Here is a 23,851-nt window from a genome sequence, read left to right on the forward strand (position 1 = left end):
CAATCAGGGTAATATTTTTTACAAAAATGAATTTTAGAGATAAAATAAAAGAAAAGAAATTACAAACAGAAATATATTTCACACTGTCTATTTGAAACTCCCTGATTGAGATGGTGGGAGTAAAGGCTATACTAATAGCCTAACTCCCACCAATAGGTTTCAAGAGGTTTTTATAACATTCGATAGCCCAGACGGCGATCCTCACTGACCCCCGGTGTTTTTTCGAAATTGAAATTTTAAACTACAGAAATTTTAAACCATCTTCGACGATCTCAGGGTAGGTTATTTATTTTCAGTTCTGAAGCAATCTTCTTGAACGCTCTTCTATAGTTATCCCTGAAAATACCGTAAAAAAACGGATTCACGGCAGACGACGCCACAGACAAGATCGAAAATAAATACTGAACCTGCGGAGAAATAGAAAATACATCAGTGGCGAATGCGATCTGCTTCGAGATGACGATGGGTGCAAGAGTCACGCTATACGTCACGACCAGTACAAACACACCCGCAATCGCCTTGTTCATTTTTGGACCAATCGCAATCGCAATCTGTTGATGGGCCGAATCGCTGCCTCTGGCAACACGAATCGTTATCTTGTTCCTCTTCCTGCTAGCTGCGATGACAATTACGAGGTTGCAGAAAAACTTGCAAACTGCAGGGATGTAGTAGCAGCTGACCATTGACCAGGACGCAGTGAACTGTTTCGTTTCAGCGATGCTCCAATCGTACGCACACTTTCCCTCGTAGTAATTGAACTGAGACCAGTCCAGGACCAGCGATGGAACCAGCAGAGTCAGTGCCAAGAGGAACAGGGCCACGCCGAAGGAAAGGAATGTCTTGGAGTGCATGATGCTGTGGTACTGCAGAGGCCTCATCACAGCCACGGCCCTGTCGAGGCTGATGAGCGAAATGTTGAACGATGAGGAGCACATGCAGCCGTAGTGCACCCCGTTCTGCAGCCTGCAGAGAATCTTCCCGAAAGGCCAGTAGTCGAGGTCAAACACGGAGCTGGGAATTATGCTGAAAAATCCTGTCAGGGCATCGGTCGTTGCCAGATACACTATCAGCAAGTTACTGGCTTGATTCCGCAGAGCTTGGTCAGAGAAAGAAACGAAGACGACGGCGAGGTTGCCCAAGACGGCTGATACTCCCAAAAGCAAGGTGAACGAAGAGCCGAGGATTCTCATGGGAAGCGTACGTCTGTACATTTCGGGGAGCGTTTTGTTGAAATTATCGAAGAGGAACGTGGCGTTTGTAGTGTCGGAACTCATCATCCTGAAAGGAAATGAAAGGACGAGATGATCACAGGAGTAAATCTCACGCAGAAGTTATTAACTGCTGTTTTGCAAGTTAAAAAGATAACTTCTGCAAAAAAGTTTATATTACTGTGCTTTGATTCTGACCTATCAGTAGAATTTCGAATTGTTTCGATCATAAAAATATAAAAATCAATTCAAAGAGAAAATTTTGCTTTTGTATTTTAGATAATATACCTGTTAAAAAAACATTATATTAAAAAAAAAGCATTTGAAACACAAATCTACACATTGATCATAAAGGATATTCGCGAGTGTGTATGTTTCTTGACAAGTAAGTTCAAAATGTCGTTAACCATTTTTTTTTTTCATTATAGGCTCCATGGTATGGATCTTAAAATAGAGTAGCTGTGGCTTTTCCCCTATTTTCTCTTTTTTCTCCTCTGAGCGCGGGTCAACATCCCTCGTTGGACATCACGTGATCAAGGGACACCCCACAGAAACTCTTTCCCTCATCGAAGAGGATCGCTTTTTGTCGCGATCTTTTGTGCAATTAAGCGATATACAGTCCGACCCCAACTTGACGAATTCATCGGGACCGAAACTTTTATACGTTAAATCGGGGTTATTCGTAATATCGGGGTACGAACAAAAATTTAAAAATTGCACTTTCTTCATCTTTTAGCCTTAGTAAGCAACTGGACAAAAATATCCAAAGTTAGAAAGTGTACACTTTTTACCCAACATTCGCGACTTATTACCCGCTAGTTTGAAATTTTGTTGTACTGTGTAATAGATTTTGACAATTTTTTTGATGCTTTACTCGAAATAGTTCTCTTTCGACTTTACGTAGGAAAGATAATGCTGTGTCATTTACAGCCTGTTGCATGAGATATGTTTTCACAGTTTTTATTCCATGTAAAGCATTAGGAAAATCGCTTTCAGCAACAGACTGGCTATTCATTGGTTGCCCACTCGCCCGGCAAACATTGCTGATTCCAAGAAACGTCTTATTTTGCTTTGCGCAAGGTGGATATATCATTTGGAAAACAATCTAATATTTCCTAGCTCAAATTAACTACAAAAAAAAAAAAAAAAAAAAAAAAATCGGTTTTTAAAATAATTCGCCAATTCGGGGTTTAATGTTCGGTAAATAGAGATTTTTAGTTTTATTTTATTCGAGGAAAAAAGAAAAATTCGCCAAAACGGGGTTTTCGTTAAATAGCGGTTCGTTGAATCGGTGTCCGACTGTAGAAGCATTAAGTAGTTTCCTATCATAACTTTTGAAGCAGACGTATAAGCTGTTCAAGCTTTTTTTCAAATGTAAAAATACTGAGTAAGAACACAAGCATTCAAAGTTGATTATACATAGAATTTAAAACTCTTTAGCATAAATAAACATTCTAAACTTCTGTCTTGGAAATATTGATTCAATGCATTATACTTAACCTTTTCTTTAACCCTAATTTAAACTTAACCTTTGGAGCCAGTTCGATAATTGTACATACTATCGCGTGTAAAATTATAAATCATTGAGAGGTGCCTTATATTTCCGGTCAAGGAGTGCCTATCACATGACCATCACCTATTTTTACTTCCTTTTACATAGTAAAGGAAGTATTGTATTCGCGAAATTTTTTTTACCAGAAATAGGCCTTAATTTCCATTTTGCTCGCCCCCGAATGAATGTTGAGTTTTTTTTTCAACCCTACTACATTTGGATATACGCCTAAGAACGTATAGTCACCCGAAATATCCATTTGGACGATCCCCGAATTAATTAATATGAGTTTTTGCGTGACGTATGTATGTACGTATGTATGTACGTTTGTGCGTATATATGTCGCATAACTCAAGAACGGTATGTCCTAGAAAGTTGAAATTTGGTACGTAGACTCCTAGTGGGGTGTAGTTGTACACCTCTCTTTTTGGTTGCATTCGGGTGTTTCTAAAGGGGTATTTTGGGGGGTTTTCTGGAGGGAAATCATTGTTAATTTTGTTGTATAATCAAGTGGTGTTATAATTTTGCGGACACTTGGCGATAGATCGTCTTTTGGTCGCCAAGTTTTGTCACCAAGTTGGCGACACATTTGGGGATTTTTTTTTTTAATCTGGTTTCCATTTGGCCATTGTTGCTGACATTTAGGGAGTTAATAATTGAATCACATTAAAATTGCCAATAATGGAGAAATAACATTAAATTGGTGTAAAAGGAAGTCATGTGATGCACACATCAGCTCGTTTTGAAAAAACCATTACAGTAGTTACAACTAAAAAGCCTATGATGGTCATAAAAAATGAAAAAAGTTTCCAATAATTTCATTAATTGGAATTCTGATAGATACACTTATGCCTAATGTTTACAACAATGGCGTACTTCCTTTTTCTGTGTTTCTGTATAAGTTATTTTTCTTTTCTTTTGCTTTATTTTGTCTTCAGCGTTACTAATTGATGCCACAACGAATCAAAATTTCCCTCTTTCAATTTACAACGTGCAACTCAACGAAACCATAAATTTATTTTAGTTGCATGTCATTAGTGACCGCTGTCCCAGAATTTTTGGTTCCTACCATTCATTTACAAGTACTAACTTTAACACACAAAACCCATCTATAGTTAGAGAATAATAGAAACCCACCTGTTCGATGACTGATATATAACCAATTGAAGATGAAACCTAACTATTCATGTAGCCAGGACTTAATTTTTAGCAAAAGAAACGCAGGAGCCCAGTTGTCTTCAAAACTTGTTTTGATGCTTAAATTTCCAGAATTCAGTCCAAAATGTAAAATTTTACATGAAATTAAAATGAAGTACAGGAGCTAGGCTCCCGTGAGCTCCCATAGATGTGAGGCCCGATGAGAACAGAAAGTAATATAAAAAACAAAATCAGGTGGTCATCAAAGGCAATTAATGCTCTTCTATCATTAGGCAGAGTCATATAAGTAGATGAATCAATTGGATCAACAAAAGCGGTTTGTTACACATATATTATCAAAAGTTATTAAGATTTTAACTGTTACTGATAAAGCAGCAGCGCAAGAGGCCCTACAGCAGGTTGCAAAAAATGGCTGCCAGGAGTGTTTCTAAAGCTATACGAACGTTGGCAGAAGTGCATAGTCGTTCAAGTGAACTATTTTGTAGATAGATACGCATCGGTAATGTGAACTATTCGGGGTAAGGTTTTATACAGCTTGTCTTCGAAATTTTAGATCATACTACGTACGTATGAGTTTTCAACTTACTATTTCATAACGTTTTTGAAAGACGCAAGTTTACGCGCATGAAGACATCACAAAATAACTTGTAATAATTAACTGAGGAGGTGTCCAAAATGGATATTTCGGTCATCTACATGTTCTTAGGTACATATGCATTAAGAAGGAGTTAAAAAAATAAATTTCGAATTTCAAAACGCCTGGGGTCTGAAAAATTGCCTTTTAGCATCAATATGGTGCCTTTAAAATATTAGCCTCCTAGGATTATATCTTTAGGTTCCGAAATCGCCCCAGAAAAGTCCAAAAATTGCAAAAAATCGATATCTTTTGAACTTTTTTACGAAATTCAAAATATGTAATTTTGGAAATGTATAGAGGTGCACATTTTAACTCTATGTAAGGTTAATATATCTTAAAATTTTTAGGTCGATAGATTAACTTCTTCTTATTTTTTGAAAACCACAAAGTAAACCAAAAATCGACTTTTTTCTTCCATTTTCACGTTACCTTGTAAAACAAAAATAAGTCAAGTGCACACAATATAAGTGTTTTTAACACAGAATCTAAACTTGTTTATGAGTAAAAATTGTATTTTATTATTCAGATAATTTATTACATTTCATTTAAGAGCTTTTTCCACTCATCAGTTTTGTAGTTTTTGTATACCATAATGGTACAAACCCGTTCCTTTCAAATATATTCCTTTCTGAATCAAGGAACCCCGTAAAATTTGAATGGGCCCCGACTGTTAATCCTTCTATTCTGTTTTTGAATTTATGATATGTCTTATCGGTGTACGAATATAAAACTATTTCAATGGTGCAGTTATTCAGTAGTACTTAATAGTATTCTAAACTACTGAGCTTATACATTTTTCCTTTTAGTTTTTTTGGCTTTTACGCAGTCGGGTTTTTTGTTTTATTTAATAACTTTTTATTTTACACTTTTTAGTTAATTTTCATTGAAAGTTATTACGATTATAAAACGGTACATTTTCGCAACCTTGTCATTTCAATGGGAGAGTTTGTTTGTATCGTGACGTTTATTTAGTAACTTGCGTTGGTCTAAACTACTGATAATTAGTCCTTCTAGGGACCTAACTCGGCTTAAAGTTACATGTGCTTGACCTTCGGCAAAAATGCGCGAACTTAAGTCAACCAAAACACAGCTATATAAACAGCCTGTATAACACATGATGACACGAAATTTTTGACACTTTTTCGAAAAAATAAAAAAATCTCTCAAGAAAGTATACGTCACAAAACTCAGTCCCTTGAATCAATGCAAAAACAAATGCAACATATTCGAGATGAAAATCGAATTAGTACTTTCTTTCTTTTGGTGTTTATTACACGAGTTTATTTTGATGAGGACTACAATCTAAGTGTCTTGCCTTACATGAAAGAATTTACATCAGAAAGAGGGGAAAGTACATCCGGAGCAAAGGTGTCTTGACCCACCGCCTCAAGTGGGAGAAGCAATCGCTTAGACCACTCGGCCAATGAGACTCCAATTAGTAGACTTAGTAAACAAAAAATTCAGACAGTGAGGACTACCTGCAATTGTCGCACGCAGGTAGCGTGCGCTCAGCGTGCGACACCCAAAGTGCGCCGATCCGAAACTGACAAAATGGCAACTAGTTTTTGAAATGTTACTTTTGATTACTGTCATGTGTTTAGTGACGCTCCCAAGACAAATCGATTGACGTAAGAATTACCAGAATTGGGCAAGGCGTTTAGCCTGCAGAACGCACATAGGAACAGACATACATACATAGACTGATAAACACATTACCCTCCTTTGCGTCGCGCACGCGCAGTTGGGCAAAAAATACTTAAAATTAATATCTTTTTTTTTTTTGATAGGGTTGTTTTAAATCGTTAAAATTCAAAATATTCTTGGCCAATTTTCAATTTTTTTTTTCTGAAAATTTTGCACAAATACCCAAGCTTTAATTTTTATTCGGAAATTTAAAAAATGTTAATTCAATGAAAAATAGAAAATAGTTGAAGAAAAATTTCGAAAAATCAAAGGTACTTATAAAAAAAGAAAAATCACATTTTTGCAGTAAAAAGTTTTTTTTTTTTTTTAACTTGACGAATAAAAACTAAATTAAACTGTTTGAAAAAGACATGCTGCAAATTTCATTACTTTATCTTTATCAGTTCTGGACCTATAAGAGTTTCAATGCAAAATATCGGAAAATTGCATCATAGAGAAAAACGCGTTTTAAGTTTTAAAGTTAAATATAATATTAGTTAAATGCATACAACGAAATAATTATGTGTTTTATTTTAATTAAGATAGCAACAAGATTCAAACGCTCTTTAAAACAGAAAAAACGAGCATCACGTGACTTCCTTTTACTCCAATTTAATGTCATTTCCTCATTATTGGCAATTTTAATGTGATTCAATAGTTTACTCTCTAAATATCACCAACAATGGCGAATTTAACACCAAATTAAAAAAAAAAATGCCAAATGTGTCGCCAAGTTGACGACTAAACTTGGCGACCAAGAGTCCGACAAATTATAACACCACTTGAGGTTTCATCGAAATTAATAATGATTTCCCGCCAAAAAGGGGCAGAAGACCTCTTTAGAAACACCCGAATGCAACCAAAAAGGGAGGTGCACAACTAGACCTCACTAGGAGTCTACGTACGAAATTTCAACTTTCTAGGACATACCGTTCTTGAGTTATGCGACATACATACTCACATACGCACGTACACACATACATACGTAAGTATATACAGACGTCATGAGAAAACTCGTTGTAATTAACTCGGAAGTCGCCAAAATGGATATTTCTCGTGTCTATACGTTTTTAGGCACTTATCCACCGGTGGTCGAGTCGAAAAAAGCACTTAACATTTATTCGGGGGAGAGAAAAATGGAAATTAAGGTCCATTTTTGAGTGAAAATTTTTTCGCGAATACAATACTTCATTTTTTGTAAAAGGAAGTAAAAAAGAAAAGTTTTAAAGATTGTTTTAAAATATTGCAAAACTTGACGATTCAGACCCCCTTTAAAGCAAACAAATGACTCAAAATTCCATTAAAAAAGTCTTGAATCTAGCTATAAGGTATTGTAAGTTATTCTACTTACTGCAAGCACTGTTACTTCTAAAGGCAATTGTATTCTGACCTCAAGGCGTCCGCGCTCAGCCGCTTCATTGGTCAACAATAATATGAAGTGCTGCTTAAAATATACTTTCTTTTAAAGATGGATCTGAAATGCAGATGGGCACGATCAATATCCTTCGACAATTAAGTGAACACGGAAACGGATGAACGGAGTCTTTGCCACGGGAAAACAAATTAAATATTAATTTTGCATGGAGAAGCTGTAAGGGAAGTTTTTTAAACTTTGAGCTAAACGCTTTCAGCCCCAGATGTGTGTGTGAATTTAACAAACACTTCCAATTAAAAACCAAAAAAAAAAAAAAAAATAATTTGAATTTTGACATCTTGAATTCAAATTATGTTATTTGCAATCACGAGTGTGTGTATGTAGGCGTGTGTGTTTGTGTGTGGGGGTATGTGTGTTTGTGAGTAGAGGGTATGTGTATGTGTGTGTAGGCGTGTGTGTTTGTGTCTGTGTGCTGGCATAAGTGTGTGGGTGGTTCTCTGTAATGGGTGAAGAAACTCGACATATTTTCAGACATGAGCAAGTGTTTTCCGTTTTTTTAAATAATTAGAAATGCATCAAGCCTTTACCGACCTTTTCAGAACAGAAAAAACTGATGAAGAATCATGGTTAATTTTAACTAAAGACGTAAACCTCATATAGGTTAAATACAGTAGAACCTCTCAATAAGGGACACTACATTCTGTCCCTTAAATAGAGGTGTCCCTTATTCAGAGGTGGTTGAATTGATGCATGCTGTGTACTAAGTAGTATAATATCACAATAAGCATTAACTATTAACTAACTATTAATTAAGATTAAATACTGAAAATGTCATTAGGTTAAATAAAATTCAAAATTATTCAAATTTCTAAGTTTATATTATTTTATTAATTACAATTTAATCAAAAATTTTGTAATGGCAAAGTTTTGTAGCATACCGAAATAACTTTGAAATAATTCATTACATGTATTTGCTTTACGTTATATAATTTACAATGTAAAACTATGATAATTACAATTAATGTTCAATTTTTTAAAGTTTTATATACAAAGCTAATTAGTTGCTGTGCACTCTTCGTCGGCCCTGAACCTAATTGAATGAACTGTTGAGAGTGCAAATTATGCATGTTAATTTCAGCAAGTTTTTTTTACGATACAGTGTTTCCTTCTCATATGTTTATGTAAAACGTGCCTCAATTAATTTTTAGAGGAAAAGTGAAACTTGAATTCCAGTAAATTCACTATTTCTTATGAGCTTATACATTATTTCTTGCATTTTTTGTGACTCCCTATGTGACTTGAAGTCCCTATTCAAAGGGACTGGGACCAGAAAAAATGTCCCTTAAATAGAGGTGTCCCTTATTCGGAGGTGTTCTTTAATGGAGGTTCTACTGTATTTCCTTCTTGTGTGCTCTGTGTAACGACGGTTATGAGACGCCCGTGCAGTGGTGTGGATGCATGATTTTCAGTAAATGCCTTGGTATTTTACATTCATTGTTGCGCTCATATTTGAGTGTGTCTATTTAATGAGTGTTCATCACTTTTTTTCTGCTAGAAACACATTTCAACTGCTCAATGTATAGTATGCTCTCATAGATACGTCTTAAAATAACAATACATACTATTTTTGAAAAATAATCTCACATCAACAAAAATCTTTTCTGTGGGCTCTTCAACAATGCAATCTCAAGGTGACCCACAAGAGGGTCTTTTAAACCATAAAAACCCTTCTCGTGATTTTGGAAAACAACTCTTTCAATAATGAAGAAGCTAATGTCCTTTAACATGTCTTCATATGAGTTTTTATTCGTTTTGTTTGTATTGCGGAGAGTTTTTGAACAATGCTTAACTGTATCAAAACATCTTCAATCAGCTAACCTTAATTTTTGGACTGCTCAAGCTTCAGTTTTAGCTACAAATGCAACTATTAATAAATTTCACGTGGATGTATATTTCAACCAAGCGCGCGCGCGCGCGTGGATATTTTCAAAAAAATTCTTATTTCAAGAGCCTTTTAAAAAGAATATTCAAATGAATTTAGAAGGGGTGACCAAAATGCACATGATGATGTAAAGTCAAACATTGATTCAACATATTGTATAAAATAATAGATGCAGTTTCTAATGAATTTAACACATGATTTGATGATAAATATTTTCCAGTATTGTTGGTTCTATATTATCTAGATTAGATGTTAAAAACAAAAAATAAATTGTTTTAATTATGAGTAAAATTTATAGCATGAGGCAAGAAGAATTGTTTATAGACCAGCCTAGAATAGATTATTCAATGATGAAAAATGAAGATCAAATTTTTTTAAGTTCCCCGGGTGATTTTGAAACGCAAGATGTGAAAGGTGTGTTTTCACACGCAACTTTGTAACTTCAATTATTTTTCAACCATTCCAATCAGTTCAGCTCGTAGAGAAAAATATTTTCGTGTTTCAGGAGGTTAAATTATTTTCGAAGCACAATATGAAAAAAAAAAAAAAACTTTCCTAAAAAAGGAGCATGAGCAGGTTATATACTAAAAGGGCATTGCTAGATTAATAACAAGAGTTCCTGTTCTACCGTATTTTGAAAATGAAGCATCAAAACTTTATTAAAATGTGAAAACTGTAGTACCAAAACATTTGTATAATAACATATTATAAAACCAACTACAAATTTTGTCATAAAAATTTAAATTGCTTTTGAACACTTATTCTTATTAATTCTAATTCCATATCATGATTACTTGTTGGTTCCATACTGAGGTAATTCATATTTAAGAAACTCGACCCCCCAAATAAAATGCTGAAATGCCGCCCCTGCTGGTATGTATATTCTGAATCCCGAAATACATCTTCATATAAGGTCGGCCCTAGGGATGGGATTTTCTTTACATTTTCAATTAAATCCCTATTGGAAAAAAATCCTAAAACCAGTATCCAAATGATACCGGACCCAGTATGATTTGTACTGGAAAAAAGAAAATCATACCGGAAATTTAAATTCCGGTATGAAATCTTACTGGAAATTTTGAAACCGGTATCAATTTATACTGGAAATTTCAAAACCAGTATCAATTTAATCTGGATTTTTTTATACCGATTTTCAAACATACTGGAAATTTTGAAACCGGTATCAATTTATACTGGAAATTTCAAAACCAGTATCAATTTAATCTGGATTTTTATACCGGTTTTTAAGCATACTGGAAATTTTGAAACCGGTATCAATTTATACTGGAAATTTTGAAACCAGTATCAATTTAATCTGGATTTTTTAATGCCGGTTTTTAACATACTGGAAATTTTGAAACCAGTATCAATTTATTCTGGATTTTTTAATACCGGTTTTTAAACATACTGGAAATTTTGAAACCAGTCAATTTAACTTGGTTCTTTTAATACTGGTTTATAAATGTACTGGAAATTTTGACACCAGAATCAATTTAATCTGGATTTTTTAATGCTAGTTTGAAACATACTGGAAATTTTGAAACCAGTATCAATTTAATCTGGATTTTTAATAGTGGTTTTTAAACGTACTAGAAATTTTTAAACCTGTAACTAACCACACTGGAAATTTAAATGCCAGTATGAAATCTTACGAGGGAATTTTGAAACGAGTATCAATTTAATCTAGATTTTTTAATACCATATTACCCCGAAAAGCAAGGTTGACCAGTATGCCGGAAATTTGAATTTTCCGGCATGCCAGATAATTTAAGGTTTATTTTGCAACAAAACTAAAGTTAATTTCCCCATACAGTTCCTATCAAAAAGCGTAAAATTGCTCTGGGGAGCTAGGCAGATGTTCATGTTAAGAGGTCAGCGTAATGCAGAACCCCCAGGGTTTAGTTTCCAAGCATGCTTGGTACTCATTTTATTGACGCACTGAAGGGATGAATGGCTGAATCAATCATGCCCGACCGGGAGATTGAACCCGGACCTGCAGCATGGTAGCGCGAAGCACTACCACTGAGTCACTGGGCTTCAGAGCACTTGAATAAAATTCACGAAGAAGAGAGCAGTAGGCTACGGAGTCTTTAGATGAAAACAGGGCCAGATTTAGAGAAGAGCAGGCGGGGCTACTACCCCGGGGCCTCCACAGTAAAATTTTTACAAAATATCCTAACTTTCACGGGTGGAAAATATCGGATATATACATATATGCATCAAAATATTCGAATATATATCAATGTATCGGATATTTTCGAAAATATGATGATTTTTTTCGAACCCTAATTAGGAGCCTCCACATTTCCAAATCTGGCCCTGGATGAAAAATCTAAACTCAGATTGGTCAGAAATGCTGCTGATAGGCTAAGGTGCACAAATGCACAATGTGTACTTCAAATCAAGAGAATTCCGCAAGTGTTTCCGAACACATTTACAGATTAATCATGCACTTTACTGGAGAAAAAAGGTTGACCTAAGACTGATAATTATAAAACTGAAGAAAAATATTATTGTAGCAAAAAAATTAGTGATTATTATATAACACTAATATTTATGTCATACCTCAGATACCACTTATTTCATCCCATAGTAATACGCCTTTTAAATTCAAACGTAAACAATTTCATGTTAGATTAGCCTTCCTAATGGCTATAAATAAAGCAGGGTCAAAATGATTTTATGAAAACATATTAGCAGTAAAATCAGGTTTCACGATTCAATTTGTCGTTTTACTCTGTCACTGTGGTTCAGTTCTTAACATCAATGCCATTGCAAAAGTATGTGAAATGTTTCGCTTTTCAGGTCTTCACGATTCAATTTGTTGCTTTACTTTGTCATTGTTGTTCAGTTCTTAACTTCAATGCTTTGCAAAACTAAGTGACATGTTTTGCAATGAGAATTGTTCAATAAATTCATTTAGTCTATGTGGAATAACATAATACAGTGAAGCACAGCTTATACGTTTCCTTTTTATACGTTTTAATTAATAATACATTTTTTAAATTGGTCCCTGGAGAGTCTAATATACATTAACCTTTACCAAGTATATGTTTTTTCATTTGTACGATTTTTTAAATAGTCCCTTCAAAACCACATAAACGGTGCTTCACTGTATATACAAAAATGTGGTTGGAAACATCTTAAGACTCCCAAGTCCACTGCTCTCTTCTTTGAAAATCTCTCTTCTTTGAAAAGTATATTCAAGTGATTAAAAACACTCCTAACGCTAGACATCTAACGATAGAAGCGAGTCTGCAGAACGTAAACAAAGATCGTACGTAAATAAAGCGGGTTGTTGCCAACGGAGAGAAAGAAATAAAGGCTCGTTTTGCGCCACGCATAAGCGTTTTATATATATAGATTGACACGAAATTAATTTACATCCCAGCGGTTTGCCTAACGAAGTTTTTTTAATTTGTATTCGTCCTAGATTTTCTAATATTTAATAATTTATGAAGCATTTCTTCATATTTCTTTCACTCCTAACGAATCAGTTTCCGACTTCAACTCAACCGAACACGTAGCCATGATGCCATGCGGTCGATTTGTTTACACTGTTGCTTAATACATTGCACGTTTTCTCGAATTTATTCTTTCTTTTTTAGTTCATTCAATTCAGTATGTCTCTTTCGAAAATTTTTATTCTTTTTTTTTCTTACTATTATTTCTAGCGATTTTTTTGTCATGTAATTTCTTTACTAGTGTTGCGCTGTCCTTGTTTCATTCTTTAAGGTGCTAATATAAAGTTAATTTTTTTTAAATATTTGTTAATTTTAAGCTTTGTTTTTAATTTTTGTCTGAGTTAATTCTAGCATATTATCTCTGTCAAAGTGACTAGTGTGAGCTAGCGTTTAACTAGCACACAGAAGGAAAAGCGCTTAGACAGATAATTTATTTTGTGAATCACTTCTACAAATATTTTGCGTTAGTTTCTGTCTTAATTTTCGTTTTCTGAAAAAAATTTGGATAATAGTAGTTCTACTTACTGGTACACATCAGTAAGGAAAATGAGATGCGTGTTACCAAAACAAATAGAAAATATCCATGACTTAATTTATAAGTTACTGAAAATAGGACATGTTAACAAATCAGAGAATTAGCTAAAACGTGCAAAGTAAATAGACATTTACACCATAGGTTGCGCAATTTTCAGGCCACTGTTAGATTGTTGTGCGGACTCTGATTTTCGTCAATTCATTTTTTAAAAAAAGGTTTATTTTACTTATTTATTTTTTGTCTTGGGTTCTTCTCCCCATATTAGCGGAAAATTCTCTCAAGAATACTCTGGACTCTGCTGAATTCATGCAGTTTTTCCGTTCCAGAATCTTGGAATTCTGTTGAATGATTGTTCTGAATTATTGTTCATGATTTTTAACGGGCATCCAAAAATAAATTTTTTGTCGATGTAGTATAAATGTATTGTTAATGGATATTTATCAATAAGTCTGCTAGTAGAGGTTTTTTTGCCCTACTGAGCATGGATGGATACAAGGGAAACACTCGACAGGCAATTTTTCGGCATTAAAGTTTCAAAAGTATTTTTTCGTTAATCTGCCAAAAATTTTATGGAACTTTTTAATCAGAAGATTTTTGGAATAATTTCAAAACGCGATTTTAAATCATCTTTGGTAATGTTTAAGAGGAGGCTTTGGTAAGGGAATGAAGTTCAATCTCTTTCCTCTGTTAATTTTTCCAAACTACTGTCCCAAAAGGACTATTTTAAACGATACTGAATTATGGTGAGGGAGAGGGTTCATAGGCTTGCCATTTTTCCAAAATTGAAGTTCTAAAAGCGCAATTTTGTCCCTTGAAGGATTCCTGAATCCGTCCTTGCTGCTGAGGGCGTTTCTTAGATTCAGCCAGATTATCATTCATGTGCCGGGACTCTACTGTCTGCGTTAGACAAATGAATGGCTCCAAATGCACGCGTATTGATTTTCAAAATTTGTTTTTGTCAATATATGTTTCTATAAAGATAATAATCGGAAACTGAGGCATGCGTCATCAGAAGATTATCGTGAAAATTAAAAAATATAGATACAGTCAACTCAAATTTGATAACTTAAGTCCCAAGTCACCGGCTAAAACGTTCGAGTTACGGGAAGTTTCCACAACAGTCTCAAATGTTTGAGACCTGATGAAAACTTCGAGATAAAGAAATATTGGAGTTATGGAGATTCGACTGATGTCACTTAAAAATATAAATTTTCATTCCAATTTCCTTTCATCTTATTTATCCACTCTTGTTCAGTGCACGACAAGTTCTTAAAAAATTTCCCATTAGCAGAGAACTTTTACATTACAGGGTCAAGGTTTCAAATTTCTTAATGAAAATACACAATATTTTCCTTACAGGTATATTATGTTTTTATTAAGAGCACTCAGGCCTGTAGTGCTTTTGTGACTTCATTTTACGACCCCGGCAACTATCAATTTAATTGCTTTATCACGTAATCAGAAGAATTGTCATAATAATTAAAAAATTGAAATAAAATTTTTAATTTTCAACCTTATTAACTTTCATCTCATTTATCCACTCTACGTCAATAAACGAAGTTATTCAAAGATTTTCTATAAGAAGATATGACTTATATATTACAGGATCAAGAATTCAAATTAAATATATACAAAACCCTGTATTTTCATTAAAGGTGTTACTGTATTTACATTAAGTTCACATAGGCCTGTAGCATTTTTTAACTTCATTCTGTTATGGGTCTTTGCACTTAGCCCCAAAAGATGCCAGCATCTACCAATTTAATTACTTTGTCAGGCCACGTCAAGTGAGTTGCTGATATCCCTACAATTACAATATGCTGCTGAAGGAGAGAGAGGGTCTCCAATACCCTCCACCCAAGGTAAGTGCTAGCAAGGGACTTATTGCATGACTTTCGGACCCACAAATTATTTTCTATTTCTGTGTACAGAGTAAGAAATATTAAACTTTTTCATAAGAAAATGAAAATACTGTACATCCTAATCTCTTTTCTGTCTGACCGTTTGTAATGCCTGTTATCTTCTAAAAAATATACCTTGTTTATTCGAGATTTGTGATGTGTTGGTTTGCAGAAAATAATTCAAATGAAAGAGCCTTTTAGCTAGAGTAGTTTCCTCTGTACAAACTACAAATATTGAGAAAATCAGACGTGACAGGGCTTAGTCAAGACAATTTGAGTTATTTATTGACCAGTTAAAGAAAAAAGTTAAATATATTTATTTAAAATCTTTTGAAGTATTTTTTTAATGCCATAAAGAGTTAAGAAATACCACTGAAGTTCAAAATTCGCTTTTTATGTCCACTGTCTGTGATGAAGAACAAATAAAAAAAAAGTTTAAATTGTGAAAATATTTAATTTTTTTAAAAAAACTTATCATAAAATTTGTTGTAACAACTGCTGCTGAATTTCAGGAGTAATAAACAGATTTTTGGTAACAAAGATGATTTCCACTCCACGACAGGCTTTATTTTAGAATTTCTTATATTTCATCAAAAACTGAACAATACTTTTGATATGTTCTCCTAAATAAATTTATTGTTAATAAACATGCTAAAATTAAGAAATTTTAATTTTCAGTTTCTTTTTTTTTTCATTTTAAATATTGCGGACAAAAAGTAGTCTCTACACAATGAAAACATTATGTAAAAAAGTGCACTAAGTCTGAGCATTGTGATTGCATATGAAAAGTATTGTACAATTTAGCTGTACAGAGTGTGCTGTTTATACAGTGCACTTTTTGTGCACAAAACAGAGGTGCCAAACATGCTCAGATTTTGCGTATCATGCTCAGATTTATGCTTTGTTTTTGCGTATTGTGATGTAAATACGTGTGTGACCATTGAGTTTACGGTGTTAATGGAATTTGCCTGATTGCTATGGTTAATTTAGCAGTTGCTAACGATATTTCTTGTCGTAAATAAATCTTCTCTATTTTCTCAAGAACTATTGTCATTTAAAGAATTTCTTGAAGTGGCTGGACTCATAACAATATATTGCAATTAAACATTTTTGTTCTGACTAAATATATTTACTTTTTAATCATTTACTCGATAATGCACTACATATAGCTTTGATTAATATTGTAATTTTGCATCCCTTCTTTTAAACTTTGGATATTGATTAGTCGCATTTTTAGTTGATTTAATTACGTTACATTAAAATATTGTGCTTCGTAAATATACCTAATGCAATGCTGGTATTCTAGTGACTTCAGTATGCTACTGGCACCATGCACCGTACCAGCTTATGCAATGCCAGTACACTTTAACATCAAAATGGACTGCACCAGTGTCTATTCCCGCATCATAAGTCAGTACAGACCATTCTGGAGAATCACCAGAATATACTACCGCGATAGGAAGTAACGAAATGTGCTGTACCAGTACCAGAAAGAAATATCGGTATACAACTGAAGTTGGAACAACAACTCTGGCTAAAACTACCGGGATTTGAAGAACCAAATAAATTCCAAAATAGAACAACCGTTCGGAAATGGAGTGCCGGGATCTGAAGTACCAGCTTATGGAACACCGGTTCCAGTAGGAACTACCGAGATCTGAAGTATACCGGAACACAGGTTCCGGTATGGACTACTGGGATCTGAAGTATACTGGCTAATGGAACACCGGTTCTGGTATTGAGCCCCGGTCCCAGTATGGAATACCAGGATATGAAGTATACCGGTTTATGGAACACCGGTTCCAGTATTGAGCCCCGGTCCCGGTATGGAATACCGGGATATGAAGTATACCGGTTTATGGAACACCGGTTCCAGTATGGAATACCGGTTCTGGTATGGAGTACTGGTTCCGGCATGGAATACCGGTATTATTGGAATACCGGTTCTGGTATGGAATACCGGTTCCGGTATGGGATACCGGGATCTGAATTATACCGGCTTATGGAACACCGGTTCCGGTATGGAATACCGGTTCCAGTATGGGATACCGGGATCTGAATTATACCGGCTTATGGAACACCGGTTCCGGTATGGAATACCGGTTCCGGTATGGGATACCGGGATCTGAATTATACCGGCTTATGGAACACCGGTTCCGGTATGGAATACCGGTTCCGGTATGGGATACCGGGATCTGAATTATACCGGCTTATGGAACACCGGTTCCGGTATAAATACTGACATACCGGAAGTATGATACCGGTTCCGGTGTTTCATAAGCCGGTATATTTTTTTCCGGTATCATTTTTTTTTTCCAATAGGGATGTTATTCTCGATATTGATTTGGGGTTTGTATCGCTCTTCATTTTGGTTTTCCTGGAAATTCTTCAAAAAAAAAAGTTTGTCTAAATTCGCTGTTTACGGTTTGCAATGATGTTCCCTGTTGTGTAGTTCTGATAGTAGGCGGGATTCGAAAGAAGCGGTTCAGAGCTGCATTTATGCCAAAATAGAATGTGAAAAATTATTTCTAGCTTTTATATTAGAAGTAGTATCTTTAGATACTTGCTGCTGTGCGTATTGAACAAGATAGAAATAATTTTTCACCTTTTATTTTAGCATAAATGCAGGACTGTTGCAACTGTTGCAATCCTCCCGACTAGCGACTAATCTTAGCGGAGAATTCTTTTACGAATGAGTCAAATTCTTGAGGATTTTTTCCCCGTAGGTGATATTTTGTAGAAACTTCGCGTTTTTCTCTTATGGGACGACCTTCCGTAACAAATTTTATACATAAACCGGAAACGAGTTGGGTAAAAATGTTGAGGTCCGTATCCGTATCTGAATTCGCTAACCTAAACACAAATTATCCGTATCCGCGGATCTACGTTTTTATCGATCAGGCACATCACTAATACGTGCATACCAATTACACATTGAAGAATTTATTACATTAATATTTTCCTCCAAATATGCTTCCCTGCTCACTGTCAAAATTTAAAGTTATCATGAAGATTATTCTTATTATAAATATTGCTTTAAAGATTCGTACAGGGAATGATAATGTTTTTAGAATTTTTTTATCTAGAGCTCTAGGTTAAGTTAAATTATTTTGCGTTCTTTCATTTCCTGTGACTGTTCTGTAGCACTAAATTGCTTGCCAATTACTTAGTAACAATAAATAAACCACTAATTCTGAAAAACAAAATTTATAAATCGATTATATAAAAATACCTATTATTGTTTGCGCACAGTTTTAACGTTTTTAATATTCCACACTAATATTAATATTACGGAGAAGCTATGAGAACTGTTCACATGCGTTTGAGATGTTTACAAGTGCTGCATCATGTATATTAGAGCAATAAAAGTATGTCTTCAGATCGCGCACTGGCAGCAAAGTTTGAAAAAAAGGTAAAAAATGATCAATTTTTAAATATTTCTATAAAAGTGTAAATGTTAGTTTTTTGTTCTAATACCGTTTAAATGCTTCCTTTTAATAGTCTTTTCATATATCTTTCAAAATATTTGCATTATTTTACAGTTTTTAGTTCGTGCATAAGCCGCAAATTTACGTGAAATTAACCAAAAATCGACATTTTTAGCTTATTTTGCACATTTCAGTATTGTTTTTTTTTTAGATCCCAGTTATAGATATATATATATATTTTACAATAAATGTGGAGTTAACAGCTCTTTGCTGGAAATGTAATCATATTTTCTTCCATTAACAACCTCAGAATCAACCCCAAGTAGGTGGTTGCATTTTGTGTTCTACCCTGCAATTCCCAAGAAGAGTAATTATTTACAGGACTTATATATTTTTTAAGTAACTTATATTCACAATAACTATATTATTTTAAACAAGTTTTTACGTTTAGATCAACGTTTGAGGTTGGACTGGTGATTTTTTACATTGATGACCGCGAGCGCAATATAGGAACATTAACTGAATTATTGGGAAAGCTTCAACTGTTTCGTATAATCATTTATTTCTAAATTCGGTAGAATTCGTTCGAACGAAATCGAACTTTTAAAAACTGACTTATAAAGTGAGCATAAGTATATTTGATGGATATTGTCAATATAATACAGAAACGAAAGTGCAAAATTGATCTCGCTCTCACAAAACCAAGACCTTTCGAAGTCATTAGCATTCTTAACGCGTGCTAACTGAGTACTAAGGCTGTATATTTTGCAAACTAAACTACTTAGCTCGTAAATAATATCTTTAAACATTATGGCTTGGTAAAATTAAAATTTCAAGAAAAGAACAAACTTCCGTGAAACATGGACCTGCACACCTATTTAAAGTTGCAAAATCTACAAGTCAGGTGTCTGATGATCTTTTAAACATCGTGGATCCGGTGATTCAAAGAAATGCTTACTTTGCCATTTTTGAGAGCTTATAATTGGTCATGGCAGTGGACTAGAGGCGAAATACAAGGAAATTGGATTGCACTATGGTGTACAGTACAACGCAAAAGATTTTCCATCAGGAAACGCTTCTATAGCTGTAAGAGAATTTCGTTAACCAGTATTAAGATTTGAAGCTGAGAAATATAACAGTTAAAGAGTTGATTGATTGACCAACGTGTTTACTTACCTCGACTTCAGTTATTTTTATTTCACAATGCAAAAGATGTGAACTTATGGATTTAAAGACATCTGACAAAAGTCGTATTTTTTGTCGGATGTGTTTACATTCATTAACTCATGGGCGTCGTGGTGGGGGAGGGGGGTCCGAGGGGTCCGGACCTCCTCAATAATTGAGTCAGACCCCTTGCAAAAATTGGAATTTGTTAAGATAAAATCCATTATTTTAGGGGCACTTATTACTGTTTTAATTTCAAAGAAGAACGATAATGCACAGCTACGTAACACATAATTTATTATGTAAAGGCAGTTGTTAAATGTTTGAATTTCGCTAGCACAAAAGGATGGCCACTGTTCACAATGAAAGCTTAGAAGCAAAGTACTGCTGTTAAAGCGCTGCTAATTATTCTCAGAAGTCTAAACTACCTTGCAAGCAAGTCTACCATTTCGAATTTTCACGGAGAAGGAAAACTATGCAAAAAAAAAAAAAAACACGCCCACTAACATGTAAATACATTATTTCCTCAAAACTAGGGGAGCCCTGAATGACGGGTCTGCTTGCAAGACAAGGATTATCCATAAAGGCATGGCAATGGTGAAGGAAACCTCATGTAGCTACCAAAGATTTACAGATGAACATAACCTAAGTCAAAAGTAGAGGCTTCAAAGAGAGAAAAAATGTACTCAACTTGATGCTCAAAAGGAGATTGTACACATGATAATGTCATATCTCATTGAGAAGATCAATAGAAATTACTTTTCATTTTCTCCGTGATTTGCGATGGAAGGACAGAAATTTCACTGTTTTATATATTATTTCGAGGTTAGAAGACGCTTAAGATTCACAAGAAACTTTTCTGGGTCTCTACAAAGCTCCTACGACAGCAGAAGAAGACCAACTTATATGTCACCCCATGCTCTCCCCCCCTTTTTTTTTTGAAGTTGGCCCTCCAATTTCATTTTAATGACGGGGGAAAAAAAAACCTTTGCAGTCTTAAAAATGAACTAGTAGATGATAAACGAGCGAGTATAATAAAAGTGAAAAAAAAGGATTTCTTTTCTTTTTTTTCTAAATGCATTCTTAAAATATTATTTAGGAACATCGAGATTCTATATTATTGAATCTACCTCACCCGGGCAACCGAAATATGTTTTAAATAGAAAAAGAGCTGAAATACAGTTAAAATATTGTAATGAATAAACACATCAGAAATACTAAGTGCTTGAATGTAAGGAAAAAAAAGCAAAACAAAACTATTCAGGAGACATGATATTTAAAATAAAGTGCAAAAAATTACCTAAAGTATCAGTGCAATGTGTTACACTATTCTAAAATGTTAAAAGTGTTTTTACTGAAGTCGGGGACGTAATTCAAACAAATAAGCTATCCGGTTGGAAACTGAAATTTTCTGTAGAGAAAACCAAAGCAGTCAAATGGTTTTTGAAAAGAAAAGACTCTTCTCAAGCCTTATCCCTTCAGTTTACTTTATCATAGGTAGCCTAAAATTGTGTTTTTGAAACTTTGATTTTGAAAGCAAGGGATAGTATCCAAATCCCATTATTTCCCCTAACGTCAACAACGATAGCCTACAATTACGTATTTAGAATTTCAATGTCCAAAAACTTCCAGGAGAGAGCCCTCACCCCTTAAACCCGGAAAAACACCTCCTCTCCACACAATCAAAGACCGTCTTAACTTTCGTTTTCAGGGCTTCAACTGCGAAAATATTCAAGAGATCCCCTGAACCTTCCCTCCCCCTAATAGCACCGACCTCCACTTTCGAAAAAAGTTTGAAGAAGCCTTTAAACTCCTTTTCTCAACACCATCGAAAGTCATCTCAATTCAACTTTTCCGGGGTTTCAATTTCAAAAAATTGTTTGTTCCCAAACATGGTCGACACAATCGTGCTTTTAAAACTTCAATTTCGAAAAAATTCTGGAGAGAGCCTCCAAATCTCTCTTCTCCACCAAAAAACGTCTAAAACTGAGTTTTTAGAACAATAATTTCATCTCCGGAAATTTCAGAAAATTTCCGAAGAAGAAACCCCCGAAACCCCCCTTTCTGAGTCAATAGTATGCTTCAGTTGGTTAACTAAGCTCAAAATACACAAAAAACGATTAAATCATGTTATCTTGTGTTAGAGCTTCATTAAAATAGCTTAAAAAAACATTCGCCAACAGGAAAATAAACAGTTATTTTTATCACACTAGGCTAGGAAAAGTTTTTTTGGTGGCATTTAGTTTTTTTATTTTATGTGAATATGCTGATCAAGATGTTTTGGTTTTTGTTGTTGTTGTTGTTGCAAATCTCCGGTGTTTAGCAGCGCTAAACCAGGTCTATGAAATTCGTCACTCTCAAAAAATCCAACACCAACATTGGATCCGCCAAAAGGTCCAACCTTGAAAGTCCCAGACAATTCAGTATATGTTCGGGGGTGGCCTATTGATCGGCACACTTCACACAGGTTGGAAAAGTCTTTTTTCCATTGCAATAAGTCAATGATTTTAGATGTCCACTAATGAGCCTAGTGATGGTCGTCTGATCTCGCCTACCACACTTGAGAGATAATGCACCTCCCGGGCACTTCGCCTGGTACCAATTATGGGTAGGAGGGACAGTCCAGGAGGACTTCGCATCTCTTTTAGCCTTAGAAAATAGCTCCAAGTAAGTCAAAGAATCAGGTGTATATAATGGCTCACCAGTCCCTTTTTTAGCCAAGATATCGGCCATCTCGTTACCGTGAACATCAACGTGAGATGGAATCCACTGAAAATGCACCTCTCGAAAAGAAGAAATATGCTCCAGTTTGTTAATAATAGAAACACCAGTACCATCAGCCACTTTATGCCAATTAGAGAGGTATTGGATGGAACTTCGGCTATCTGACAGAATCCAAACGGCTGAAGAGCCGGGAGAAGACAAAATTAAACCGAGCCCCTCATCGATAGCAATAAGCTCGCTTCTAAACACTGAGCAACAGTCTGGATTTCTTCTGCTTAATTTTGTTGCACACCCTTTTAATAAAATATAAACACCACTACCAGAGCAGTTACGTTCATCCTTACTACCATCCGTATACATTATAATAGAGTCCTCAGGGATATTGTTTATCACTTCCAAAGCCAATTGTTTCAAATAAGCCGGTGCATCTGATTTCTTGTTCACCTGGAAAGGAAGATCCGTGTGGAAGTAGACTCTGTTTAAACCAATTGAGGGATTAATGCTCTGTTTCAAACTATTCTGAATTACATTTTTTGGGATCAAGTTGTCTGAGTCAGCCAAGCTTAAAGGGCTATTTTTCTTTAATCTTTTATTGTTGGTCCACCCCAACAAGAACTCAGACGTTCGATTCTGGGTCCCATAACTGGTGAGCTTTGAGAAATATTTCTCCAAATTAGTTTTTCTCCTAAGGCTGAGAGGTTGCAGATCGGCCTCATATAGTACTATCTCATTTGGGCAACTATTACGAGTCCTGTAATAATACGAGCCGCACTAAGCTGTACCCTTTCAAGCTTTTGTAAGTTGGTGTTTGAGGCACAGCTGTAGACTGAATAACCGTATTCTAGAATAGGCCTTATTAGGGCCATGTAAGTAGTTCTGAGAGTTTTAGAGTCGGCACCCCAGTCGCGCCCTGAAATATATTTTAAGATCATTAAGCGTTTTTTGCTTTTTTGAATTACGTGATCGATATGTCTATTGCAAGTAACTTCGCTGTCCAGAACAAAGCCCAAGTATTTGGGGTGCTTTTCCACCGCAAGCGGATGAGCATTCATATAGATTTTTGGCTGATAGTTAAAAAGT

The 23,851-nt window shown here is 34.9% G+C and overlaps 1 protein-coding gene across 1 annotated transcript; it reads right to left on the reverse strand.

The window, feature by feature from the left end:
- Window positions 1-272: 272 nt before the first annotated feature.
- LOC129220638 (neuropeptides B/W receptor type 2-like) lies at window positions 273-1,274 on the reverse strand. Its single transcript, XM_054855070.1, has one exon. The coding sequence runs from the start codon at window positions 1,272-1,274 to the stop codon at window positions 273-275; it is 1,002 nt and encodes a 333-aa protein (XP_054711045.1).
- Window positions 1,275-23,851: the final 22,577 nt, after the last annotated feature.

The sequence above is a fragment of the Uloborus diversus genome, chromosome 1 (assembly GCF_026930045.1).
Source record: "Uloborus diversus isolate 005 chromosome 1, Udiv.v.3.1, whole genome shotgun sequence".
Taxonomy (NCBI): Eukaryota; Metazoa; Arthropoda; class Arachnida; order Araneae; family Uloboridae; genus Uloborus; species Uloborus diversus.